The 13,466-nt window shown below is 47.3% G+C and overlaps 1 protein-coding gene across 1 annotated transcript in view; it reads right to left on the bottom strand.

Annotated features, from left to right (window-relative positions):
* Positions 1-7,174: 7,174 nt before the first annotated feature.
* LOC119452788 (probable maltase-glucoamylase 2) overlaps positions 7,175-13,466 on the bottom strand; it is a 44,344-nt gene continuing 38,052 nt past the window's right edge. Inside the window, exons 16-19 of the mRNA XM_049667190.1 lie at positions 11,178-11,353; positions 10,032-10,087; positions 8,529-8,663; positions 7,175-7,285 (exon numbers count right to left, since the gene is read on the bottom strand). Coding sequence (XP_049523147.1) covers positions 7,223-7,285; positions 8,529-8,663; positions 10,032-10,087; positions 11,178-11,353 — 430 coding nt within the window. The 3' untranslated portion in view covers positions 7,175-7,222. The remainder of the gene's footprint in view (positions 7,286-8,528; positions 8,664-10,031; positions 10,088-11,177; positions 11,354-13,466) is intronic.

The raw sequence follows: 13,466 nt of genomic DNA, 5'->3' as shown, positions 1-13,466 counted from the left end.
TCCCATGTCAAGGCAACATATACATGGCATGGAGAGGAGGTGAAGCACACGCCGCTCTGCGAGGTGGTTGCTAGGCAACGCGTGGTGACGTCATCGCCAGGCGCAGTTTTTTGTTGGCACTACCCGGCCTAACCAAGAGCTTAAACAGCTCCGATGTTAAAAGGCGCTTATTGCTGAGATAACGTGGCACAGGGAAGTAAGCACTAACCCGCACCGCATTTACGAGCGGATTCGTGAGCATTTCGCCTGTAGCGCTGCCGCCAAGGCCACCGGAGTTCATCGGAAGGGGGCAGCTTCTTATAGCTTTTGGAAGATCGGAGATACCTGTCGTCACCGATGTTGGCGCATGCGTCGGAGTCGTGGTCGAGGCAAGGTTGGCCTCCTCGATAAAGCAATAATCAGCGTGCAGTGGTACCTCGATGCTGCGACGATCCTCCCAGTAGGCTGGCGGGTCGGTCACAGTGGAGGCACATTTTTTCCAAACACGGCAGCCACAGCCTACACCCCAAACTTGAGAGTATTCGTGAGCATCTCGACTAGAGCGCTGGCGCCAAGCCCACTGGAATGCGTCGGAAGGAGTAAGTGCTGTCGCATAGAAGTTATAATGTTAATAGGAGTGGTAAATAGAGAGTTAATTGGAATTAGAAGCCGGCTGAACGGCTTTTCAGCGAAGAGGTGCCATGGCAGGGCGACGTCGTTGGTAAAGGAATTCCTTCTCACCGGTGGCTCCGAGTAGCCAGAGCCAGGCATAATAGACAGGTAGCCATTTTGCATTCCTGACGACCGAGGCGTGACCCCAGTCTCTGTCTGTTCAAAAATATTTTTCAGTTTTCCAGGCATGATAGTGCATCTCGCACAAGTCACTTGACGGGGTGAGTTCTCGCTGTCTGCGATGGGCTCCGCCCTAATAATTCTGATCCATATAGCGGTGGGTAGCCACCAAATCATATAATGATAACTAATTTCTTTTCTTTTCTTTGACCTAATCATGCATAAACTGTGTGTACGGCTTACGCGTGCGATGTTCTTACCATTGAGCTACCGCGGAGCTAATACTCCCAGGGTTAATTCTAGTTGTAAAACATAAATACCCAAGAAAGTGGACGGGAAAACGGCTCCGCGGTAGCTCAATGGTAAGAGCATCGCGCGCGTAATGCGAAGACGTGGGATCGTTCCCCACCTGCGGACAGTTGTTTTTTCATCCATTTTCATTTCTATTAATTTGTCATTTCTTTAACTCAATTAGTAAGTACAAGTAATTTCCCCAATAGTATGTTGTCCTTGGTGTCATTGTTTGTTGGCTTCTTATGATACGATTCCTAATAATCGGGCCCCTCGGTTCCCTTACTTCTTGTTCATTATATAACGAGGGCTCGAATCCGGCAACATTGATGCCTTCAGGTAGCATATGTGGGTTTATTCACCAGTTGCCATCGCCCAAAAAGATACGCGCTCGTGACGCCAGCGGCAGAAAGGATGTTCCACATCCGCCGCCATGGTTTGTGAGTGGTGGCGCTGGCTAACACTCACAGGGTTAATTTTAGTTGTAAAACATAAATACCCCAGAAAGTGGACGGAAAAACGGCTCCGCGGTAGCTCAATGGTAAGAGCATCGCGCGCGTAATGCGAAGACGTGGGATCGTTCCCCACCTGCGGACAGTTGTTTTTTTCATCCATTTTCATTTCCATTAATTTATCATTTCTTTAACTCAATTAGTAGGTACAAGTAATTTCCCCAATAGTAAGTTGTCCTTGGTCTCATTGTTGGTTGGCTTCTTATGATACGATTATATATATATATATATATATATATATATATATATATATATATATATATATATATATATATGCCACGCACGTGTGATGTTTCTGTGAACCCTGTTTGTGCTGCATATATTGGTTGGCTAGATTTGCTGGTCTACGAACCTATACAAACCTGTTCTTACAACCACGCTGTAGTGTAAAAAATTCGACATGATGACTCGACAGGGAAACAATGTGTCATGGGAGGCCCCCTCTACTGTGTACGTATTTAAGCAGAACGCCTTACCGTTTCATGTATTCCCTGACGAAGGCCGGACCCCGGCCGACACATTGTAAATAAAGTATCGTTTTTTTTTCGTACGTGCGTCCTCAACCTACAAGTTCCTGTTCAACTACCGGATGGCGGCATACACTTACTTTATATATATATATATATATATATATATATATATATATATATATATATATATATATTGTGAAGAAGTGAACTTGGCCTCGGGCGCTCGCAAAGCGGGCACGAAGCGAGGGAAGACGACGAGGCAGAAGTAAACAAGGCGTTCTGGAGGCTACAACAACAACAACAACAACAAGGCCGATTGTCTGTCTGCTTCTCCACATTACAATGGCGCAGTTGACGAAAGCCCCGTCTTAAGGCGCTCCAGCCTTCAGCACCGTGCTGCGGAGGCCTTTCGTCCTCCGGCATCTCGGCGTCCAGGGTCCGTCTGGCGAGGGAACGCCGTCAACGCTTCCCTTGGCATGGCTGCTGTACCTAGGACTACCTTGATCCCCGAGCTGCCAAGGCATGCCGTCCACGCTGCCTTGGACACGGATTCTCGCCGTCCTGGGTGCCTCCTGCGGCTAGGGAACGCCGTCCACGCTTCCCATGCCCTGGATCTCTGCCCCACGACACCATCGACAACTACGCCAGCAAAGGATGCCGTTCACGCTCCCCTGGCCATGCTTCCGGCTACAGTGAGTACCGCGACTGCCACCAGCCTTGGCTCAACGGATGCCGTACACGCTCCCTTGGCCACTGGTCTGGCTGGCCCGAGTACTGCGGCCGCTACCGCCGCCTCAGGGTGCGTGGATTCCGCCCCTGGCTCAACGGGCGGCTCAGCCGGCAGCTTGTCCGACGCCATGCAAGCCATCTCACTGCTGTCACAGCAGCTGGACTACTTAGTTTCCGCCACTTCCGGTTTCCCTGTAGCAGTCTTTCCATCACCTGCTGCATCGGAACTACCGGAGTTCCACGGATTTCCGAGTGACCCTATTCTGTGGGTGCAAGCGGCCAACGCGCTCGGGGCACGCCATGCCTGGCCCGACAACACGACATGGCTGGTTGCCGCGGGGCGACTTCGAGGTGCCGCCAAGGCGTGGGAAAACTATGACGGCATCAAGCTGCGGTCCTGGGCTGAATGGAGTGCAGCTCTGATCGCTGCTTTCGCCCCGCTCATATGTGCGTGCGACGAGCCCGTACAGCACCGGTCTGCGGCCGGAGCTCCTGAGGAGCACCACCTTGACGCGGCAGTAGTTCCCAGCAACGCCTGGACAGAGAGGTCCGCAGGCTGCCCCACCGCAGACACCGGCTCCACCCCAGACGGTGGAAAGCGCATGGCGACCACCGCTCCAGCGTCGACCTGGGCGGCGCATCACAAACCGACACCACCGGCTCCACCACAAGCTCTGAACATGCAGCACGTCACCGCTGCTACTTTCACGTGGCACTCTACGCCAGCTGAGCTGCTGCGACGAAAACCCTGCGGAGCTAGGAATCCGCAGCATCTCGCCGCTGTAGCTGCACCCGGAAAGGTTTTAGCAGGTCGCCTCGCCATCTACCCCGCTGTAGAGCGAGAATTCGAGCCATTTTTACCACCACGGGTCTCGGACTCTGCGTCGACTTCCGACACCAGGCCATCACTTCCAGAGACCGAGACCACTGTCGGTCCACTGCCGTCAGTGAAACGGCTCCCGAACACTTCAACGCCGGGGCGCATGAAGGCGCCGGCGCAACCACTCCAGGCACCCGACCTGTCCGCGGATCGTAGCAGGGACGTGATTCCTGACTCGTCGGAGCCACATCGCTACATGTCCCCGCAGTCATTGGCCGAATTCGCGGCCATTCACAGCACACGGAGGGAGGCCTGGCTGAAGGTCATCTTCATCAAAGACCTGCCCGCACGCGCAAGACGCGCAAGATGGTCGAAAGAGACGCGCAAAAGGCCAGTCGCGCAACGCTCGCGATTTTTCGTCTAGCGCGGCTGATCCAAGCGCAACGACGAAACGTCGTCACTCAGCGGCAACACGGAAAATACGCACGCGACACCTGAGCAGAGCAGGTGTTCATCGTCCAGAACCTGCTGCCGTACGTGCACATCTGCAACTGGATAATCGTCGGCGAGACCTGCGGCCAGCGCGCTGCAGTCAGTGCCGCCCGCCAGAGAAGCTGGTTGCGCGCTGGACGGCTCACCAACCACGACCTCACTACCTGGACAAGTTGCCTGGTTGCAAGTGCGCCGGAAACTCGCAGCGTGGCCGAGTGTGAAGAAGTGAACTTGGCCTCGGGCGCTCGCAAAGCGGGCACGAAGCGAGGGAAGACGACGAGGCAGAAGTAAACAAGGCGTTCTGGCGGAAGGCCGATTGTCTGTCTGCTTCTCCACATTACAATATATATATATATATATATATATATATATATATATATATATATATATATATACGCCGAATGCGAATACCAACAAACGGGCTTATATTTAACCTTCGTATACGTCGACCTAGAAAATGGTGCCACTAAGCGCAGTTTCTTCTGCTAACAATGAAATCCTACAGTAAAGATTATTCATTCAATTAATAACTCATTAATACTGCCCGGTATACCTTGGGTTATTACAGTGGTGGTGGTGGTGGTTAAACTTGATTTCCAAAAAGGGTCCTGAAGGACACCAGACTGTTCGTCAAGGTGTAGAGGGCACCTCCCACGTCGGGACGGGGAGCCCTAGGCTCTCCGCCGCTTCGCGGGCCTTCTGGACAGCCCAGAGTTGGTCTTGCAGCTCGCTGCTTATAAGAGTGCGGATGAATACAGTTATTACACGACACTCAATACTCATGCAGAAGTGAAAACATTCCACAGTAACTCAAAAACGTATCTTTAACATTATTCATTCATACCAAACACAATAGTTTGAACAATTTGAATAAACCGCGGCCTATAATAGACAGTTTTAGCAGAGCGCCGCGTCAGATTTCACGCTCTGGGATACTGCAGGGAACTGCATAGATTTCGCATTTGATAAGCACGTCTTGCCGAGACGCGAGCGACGCGCTATCAACTCGGCTGCAAAACGACGAAGACGCCAAGTAGACACGCTGTCACGCTCCGCTCAGTCGGCTTTGTAGCGGAGCGAGGGATGCGGTCTTCGTTCCGCTGCCGGTATGAACGTTGTGCGCAAGCGCAATAGCGTTCCCGCTAAGCGGTTGTGTGGCATTTGCTAGCATATGCCGGTCTGAGCGGAGCGGACCGCAAGCGCTCAGCGAAAACACTCTAATGTCTTGTCACGGATTTTTCTAATGCACGTCAACCTCTTCATAGACGAGTGCAATATTTCCAGAGGAACGCTTCATTTACTAGATTTTGCTTGATTTAGAAATTCATTATGTGTCTCTGCATGTGTAGACATTGTCGGTCGATCCTCTGGATTGTGCCACTGGGCCAATGGGAAATAATAGGTACAGTCGAGTGCAAAATTTTAGAGACCACGGGAGCGGCGACTTAGCTGCATCGCTGCGTCTTCCGACGGCTGCGCGCCTAAGTTCGAGAGCGCGTACTGCGAACGCGCGTCCTTTTTTAACTGTCAGCATGCTCGTTCGGTCGCTTCAATCGGGCACGCACCAGAACGCGGGCGAGAGCCCAAGGTGCCACTTCTGCAGTTGCTGTGGAATCACCCGAGTGATGATGTCATATCGTGACGAAAACACTTAATTTTTACTGGCAGCGCTGGGAGTGCGCCACCCTCTGCGCCCTGATTCTACACGTTCCGCGGCGCGGAACACCCACTTTGCGTAAAGTACATAAGTACCGCCATCCTTTGATAAACGCCGCTTCTCTCTCTCCTGTATCTCCGATTGGACGATGATAGCGCGCGCTTTTCACTTCTTTATATTTTCTTTTTTTCCGCCTCAGAGCCATGTTGAAAGTCCTCTGCGCAGCCGCAGTCGCCGGCGGCGTCGGCGCGCGCCCGGCCTGAAAGCTTCAACGTGGACTTTCTAGGTGCGCCACCGTCGACTTGGCTTCCGCACGCAAAAAGTAAAGAAAAAAAGCAAGCGCTTTAGGAGAGGAGGCGGCGGAGGAAAGAGTAGATGGCGGTACTTTTCTTATATAGGGACTTTAACTTTGCGTCACTTTTTCTGAAATCGAATTATGTGATAAGGTCTGAAAGCAGCGATGTCTTTTGCGCTCTACGATTCCACGGCGACTGCAGAAGTGGCACCTTGCGCTCTCTCGCGCGTTCCGGTGCGCGCGCGCTTGAAGCGACGAAACGAGCAAGCTGGCAGACAAAAAATGACGCGCGTGCGCAATACGCGCTCTCGAACTTATCCGCGCAGCCGTCAGAAGGCGCAGCGATGCAGTTTAGTCTAAAGTCCCTATATAAGTACCGCCATATACTCTTTCCTCCGTCATCTCTTCTCCTAAAGCGCTTGCTTTTTCTCTTTATTTTTTTATTATTATTATTATTTTTTTTTTTTGCTTGCGAAAGCAAGTCGACGGTGGCAGCCCTAGAAAGTCCACGTTGAAACTTTCAGGCCGGGCGCGACCCGCCGCCTCCGGTGACTGCGGCTGCGCAGAGGTACATTCAACATGGCTCTGAGGCAGAAAAAAGAAACAACTAAATATAAAGCAGTCAAAGCGCGCGCTATCATCGTCCAATCGGAGATACAGGAGAGAGCAAGCGGCGTTGATCAAAGGATGGCGGTACTTTTCTTATATGGGGACTTTAGTCGCCGCTCCCGTGGTCTCTAAAATTTTGCACTCGACTGTACAGACATAACTGTAGCTAGATAGGCACCATACATGTATACGTGTTATGCACCATTCATCCCGCTTCTTTCCTCGACAAGCCTTATAGATTGTCTTGGTCTTCTCAACATCGAAGCGTAGACATAGTGCGCTGTCCATCCGCTCGATATTGCGCTTGCATTTCGGCATAGCTTGCGAAGTGTATGGTGAACCAAAAATAAACGTTTTGTGGGAATCAAGTCCCACGTTGGCATAAGAGAGAAGTAAGCGAGATTGGGTGCATTTCCGTTTGTTTTAGTCCTTTAATAAAGGGCATCACTAAAGCGTCATTACCATAGATCCTGTCATTAGGAACCGTTAGCTGATAACGTTTCTGCAGCGAAGGTTCCATTACTGTGTTGTGCTTGTGGAACGGAGGTACTTCTTTTATTCTTCCTCAAAAAATGCCTATGTCAGTTTCATGATGAAAGGCTCGGTCAATATGTGGTAGGCAGTTTCGACCACAAGAACCTGCACACAAAGGGGAGAAAAAGACATTAAGTAATTACGGTAGCAGAAATAACTTACGAAATGGCGCACTTCAGTTTAAGAACGGTAGCTGCATGTACTCCCGCGGTCTTTACAGTGCGACCTGCAGTTTCGCTTAGTGATTGTTCTGCCGTAAAAAATCATAGTATTTGGCACTTATCGAACTATACCTGTTGTTTTGATTGTTTATTTAATCTTTAGATGGTTGGGTGAGAAGGGTAGTAAAAGAATTAGTTAAGGAGTAGCAGGACGGGGCAGTTTGAAAAAAAAATCTTCCGAGAAAGAAAGACGCTTGTAATTTGATGATGTGCGGTATTTGGGGTCCGAAAGCGGCCACAGGGTGCTTTATTGCAAAGAAATGCTTTTCTCACTAAAGCGTAATTTGTGACAAAATGCCACTAGGAATAAAGCAGGTCATTCCTCTCCTCCATCTGGCTTTATCATATGCTGCCAACGGGAGGAGGAAATATGTATTGCACATTGGCTGCTTTAACGCACGGACACTTTGCGCAAACAGGTTATCGTCTGCTCTGCTTAGACTCACGCACATTTTTTTAAAGCATAAGTATTCCTGCAAACACGCTGAAGTTGAAAATGTCAGTAGGCATAATTGCACGCGCCCAGAAAAACGATTGCAAACTCACCAGCGACAATTCGCAAACTACAGGATGCTCGTAAAGTAAATAACTAAGAAGTTTATTACTGAATTTTCGGTAATTTGTTAAATATGAATTGATATTTCTCGCAGGTTCGAGAGATACAGCTCAGGAGTACAAGTACGCTGCTTGCCACATGCGATTTTAAAAAATTGTGCATGTTCAAGAAAAAAAAAAGAAAAATCCCCGTGTAAAAAATTCCCTAGTATTCTTAGTGCCTGCTGTATTTCATTATTAAATTTCCTATTACTTGGAATATTACGAATATTATAAGTTTCCTTTTCCTGGTTACCTCGAAGTAAACCGCACCCACTTGCATCTTTGACTCGTACTCGAGGCGACTTCAGCATGCTCTGTGCCCAGGTTATTTACTTGGTGTTGATGTGCTTACCTTCATTATGTTGATGTGCATACCTTAAAACAAGGAACGACATAAGCAACATAGATCGGCGGCCTCTATATGTTGTGAGCCCTGTCGATGTTTCCCCTGGCTTTCTTCTTTTGCAGCGCCACAATTTTGGTAATTAATCATGAAAGGACAAGCCTAGCAACGTGTTTTATGTCCGTACCTGTTTGATAACGTTGAAGCTCAATTCCATGCCGTTGAACTCCACCCGAGACGGAAGGCTGGTGAGACCGAACACGGTGATCTTGCGCAGGACGTCCCTGTAGGCACACGGTGAGCAGTAGCCCGCAAGAAAGTTCTGCAAGAGAAAAGCCCACATTGTCCGCATGCTATGGAGTCGAATGGGTTCTTGCCGGCGTAGTTAGGATATTACATTGATGTTCACGTTGCTTTATTTTCTTTTTGGACTCAAATGGAATTGACACAAAATCGGAGCAAGGACAACTACTGCTCTTACAACCGAAGTTTATATTAGACACGTTTATAATACGTTTATACCACATGCACATTGGTATACATGCGGGAAGGCCATTGCTCATCAAGATATTGTACACTGTAACCATGAAATAAGATCTGTCGTCAAAGTGTTGTATTGTCGTGATAAGCAATATGCCGGTAGTATAGACCTTTCCGGGATAGCCATATTCTAATTGACATTAGGGGAAAAATTGGAGTTGGGCGAACCATGTAATGCGTATGGCAGATAACCGGCAGACCATTAGAGTTACATAATGGCTGCCAAGGGACGGGAAGTGCTCTCGCTAAGACAGCAGAAAATTAGGTGGGACGATGAAATAAGGAAATTTGCAGGTGCAAGTTGTAATCTGCTAGCGCAATAAAGGGGTAATTAGAAATAGCTGGGAGAGGCCTTCGGTCCTGCAGTGATCTAAAAATTGGCTGCTTCTGCTGATGATGATGACAATGATAGACCATTTCATCATGAGAGGGAGAATTTCTTCTCTGTATGCTCTGGCACGCTAGTACAAAGCGCATGTGTTGCCCCTTCTGCAGTACTTTTGAGCATGTGCCTACGCCCGTTCGCGAGCCTAGAGGACAAAATGGCGCAGTGCAGGGAGCTCTCGTTGGAAAGGTCTGTAAGTGCAAGTATGTGAAAAAAAAAATCCGAAAGCTTGCACTAGGCCGCGCAAAGCTCAAGACACAGCGAGGCTAGCCGAAATTGCGACACTGCGTTCCACCGCGTTGCAATGCTGACAGCGCGTTCCAGCAGACCCGCTCCGTGAATGCGTCTCTCTCTCGGACTCACGGCCGTCACTGCGCGTTGCATAGCGCAACTTGCAACACCGACACCGCGTTCCAATGCCGACACTGCATTCCACCGCGTTGCAATGCCGACAATGCGTTCCAGCAGACCCGCTCCGTGAATGCGTCTCTCTCTCTCATTTTCTGTATCTCTCTCCCGAGCATAGCGCGCAAAAAGAAAACAGCGGTTGCCCAGACTCATCGGGAAAAAAAAACTGCGCAAAAAAGACAGGGACACGAGAGAGCGACACGCACGCAGCGCTGTGTCGCTCTCTCGTGTCCCTGTCTTTTTTGCGCTGTGTTTTTTTTCCCCCAATGAGTCTGGGCAACCGCTGTTTTCTTTTTTTCAGTTTAGTTTAGTATTACTCGTGTTTTTTCGTTTGGTAGCCGACTGATGTTCACTTACTCTTGAATAGAAGAAGTTGAAGTGCGTGTACAGCCCACTCAGGTGGGGGTTAGTAGCTGAAACAAGAGCAACAACATGAAGAGAAATATTTAAAAAAAGCTGGTGGCCGTAGAACCACGTGCTAGTTTAACGTATGGCAACGCGTTTGAATAAGCGTATTACTAAGAAAGTAATGAATGCGTATGATGTGCTTGAATTTTTTCTGAAAAAAGCAAAGCAATGCCAATACTGCGCAATAACGCTCGTGTAACACAGTTTCCATGCACAAACGCCCAAGTATTCGAAATTATTCTTGGTCCGCCGCTGTATCTTAGCGGCTATGGCCAATGATGCGCTGCTGAGCTCAAGGTCGCGGGTGAAAACTATGGCGAGCCTCAGTGAGATAACAGGGATCTTATTACACCTTAAAAAATCATAATTTATTCTTCTTTAAGCAATCTGGGAGTCCTTCAATACATTGAAACCACTAGTATTTTTTATTGCCTTCGGAAGTTGAACCCAATCAATAAATAAGTCACTGATATCTGAAGCTGTACGAGAATCACGTGATCTTACGAAAAATGAGATTGAATGCTGCCATCTTACTGAAAAACCGACTGCTTGAGGCCTAGCACAGAATTAGTTGGCACTTTCCTCTCACAATCATGTCGAGCAGTTCGTTGTATTTAATATCAGCTTCTCAGAGTTGACTGTTGATTGCGATGACAACTGTACATATGTCGTCACAACTAAACCACATGTAATGGCTACACTGCGGGAATGCAGTGTGGACAGGAATTATTGGAAGTATAGGGAACTTGTATTCCCCGGACTCCCGGCGCAGATCTAAAATTCTGAAAATGTGCATTTGGCGACAAGTGTTGCCTCTGTAATGGTTATCGAATCTGAACTGAAGAATGTGTAAGCTAAGAAGATAACTTGAATGGCGATATATGTAACTTGCCGCAGGTATTGAGGACAAATTTCTCAAAGCAAGTCCTAGGCCCAGGGCCTCTAGGAAATTAATTAGTTTTACGGTGTCGCTAGCATCAATTTTGAAGTTATTGAAGTTACTGAAGTATTGGAGTCAGTAATTATAAATTCATACATTTTATTTTATTTGTCTATCAGTTGGTGAATACCGGCGCTCTGCAAATACAAACTTACCTTCTTTTTGTGATGACGTCGTAATGAGATCTCCATAGGCGGAACCCGTAACGTTTAAACAAACGGTGAGCTCTAGAAAACTGGTGGCCGCTGATGCTCTGTCCTTTATCCTGTCGTGAAAATAATGAAAAACAAGAACAAGAAAAATTGACACGATACTTCTTTTTTCTTTTATTCTAAACGCATTGTTAAAAAGCATAACCTGTGCCACATATTTCAATTTTTTGTGCTTTTCTCGGAGAAGCGGGAATTATTTACACAACCGCAATGCACTAAGTGACATTTTGGTAAATAGATTATTAATTATTCAAAGCGGTAGAGTTGTTCAACGAGCAAGAACGACGCTGGTTACTACTAACTACCGGTTATCACTCTTTCATAAAATGTACTATACTAGCCCAGAAATAAAAAATGACCTTTTTATATCACCCCCTTACATTTCATCGCGAATCGACCACAACGTCAAGGTACAAGTACCAACTTGCCGCACAAACCTTTTCTTCAATTCATTCCTGCCCAAGACAGCATCCGAATGGAACAACCTCCCCGCCTCGGTCGCCAGCAATCCGGTTCATTCATCCTTTCAAACTGCTGTTTCTAACATTATATAATGATTCACCACTCCTCTCTGTAACGCCATCAGGCATTGAGAGCATGCTAAATAAATAAATAAATAAATAAATGAATAAATAAATGAATAAATAAATGAATAAATAAATAAATGAACAAATAAATAATGAATGAATAAATAAATAAATAAATAAATAAATAAATAAATAAATAAATAAATAAATAAATAAATAAATAAATAAATAAATAAATAAATAAAGGCATGTCCACGAACCGTTAGGCTAGCACCTAATCTCCGAACCGTCATATTTCCGAGGCTGGCACGAAGCGGACTGCGCGGCCTCCCTTACTGCAGCGGCTTAATCGCTACGTATTTTTTTTTATTTTTCTTTATTCTGGACAAATTTCGACTCTTTGCGGATACAGAGCTCTGAATGCACACGAAAGCATACCAAGAGGTCAAAGTTAGTTCGTAGCACCACCCTTCTATCTTTTCTATCCAAGGTGTCTCTCATAGCTCTTGTAAAGTTTGCCGCTTTTCAGAGCAAGAACGGGTGAACTATAGCTCCAAAATATTACCGGACGCCGCAGCGATCTCTCTTGCCCTGAGTATTGGGATGTGCCGTTTCGACGCCGACAAATAGCACTGTCAAACCAACAAGCCCAAGAGCACATCCTTGCAAATTACATATGCGTACGGTGCGTCGTTTTCGGGTTTTCGGGTTTCGTGTTTTTAAACAGTAAGGGCGTTAAAATTGGGAATTATTTTCAACGAGGAGAAACCTGGCGGAAATTACAATTTCTGTGCGCTGGTATCCCAAATTCGATTATTATTGGTTAACTTTCCGAAACGATTCCCACAGGCACTGGTCTCCTTTCAGACACAAACGTTTTATTTGAACTCGCAAACCTGCTCACAGAAACATATGCTGAAAAAGTGAGCTGCATGCCCACAAGCCATGTGACCAACTTCGTTATCCAAACCTTCGTTGCAGGCATTATTAGTACTTTTTAAACAAATAAAGAAACCAAACACAAGCACAAGCATGCTTGGTGATCTCCTAATTCACTATCTCCTATTCACTAGGGAGAAAAAAAGTCGCAGTTTCGCCCAAAAGGCGAAGCATCAATTGCGATAGCAAATTAGTAGAGAGCTATTCGGAGTAGGGATAGCTCTCCGTGACAGCTCTCCGTGATAGCGCGCGCGTCCCCCGCGCGCTTTCGCTCGCGCATACGGCGCGCGGCGACGATTTTATCGCCCTTGGAATCTATACGGAACCTCACGGCGACGGCGACGGCAGAAATCCGGTTGAAGTGTCCATATAATTGCTATCGCAATAAAAAAAATCATGACCAATACTGCACACGGGCTTATTTCGGAAGAGGGGTGATATGCTTCTAATTACATCAGAATAACTTCTTGGGCTAGTTAATTACATGCCATTTCTTACGTAAATAATCACTTCTATTTTGGACATTTCTGAGTTCATCCCAGACTTGTCTGGGCATTGAATGCACCTTAGTTGGTAAAATGTCCTCTTAACATCACAACTACCATTCGTAATTCAGAGCAAAGTCAACGCTGCATTCGCTAGACTGGGGTAGCAGCTGGATGAGACTCACCAGTTTGCCAGCACATGAGTGCCTTTCTCGGGTCTTCCATTCCAGCTCCTTCTTTAGTGAATGCTCTTCGAGGTGATCTTTCCCAAAAAATTCGGT

This window comes from Dermacentor silvarum, chromosome 5, assembly GCF_013339745.2.
Source record: "Dermacentor silvarum isolate Dsil-2018 chromosome 5, BIME_Dsil_1.4, whole genome shotgun sequence".
NCBI lineage: Eukaryota > Metazoa > Arthropoda > Arachnida > Ixodida > Ixodidae > Dermacentor > Dermacentor silvarum.
The sequence above is the reverse complement of the archived record's forward strand: the minus strand, read 5'-3'. Positions and strand labels throughout refer to the sequence as shown.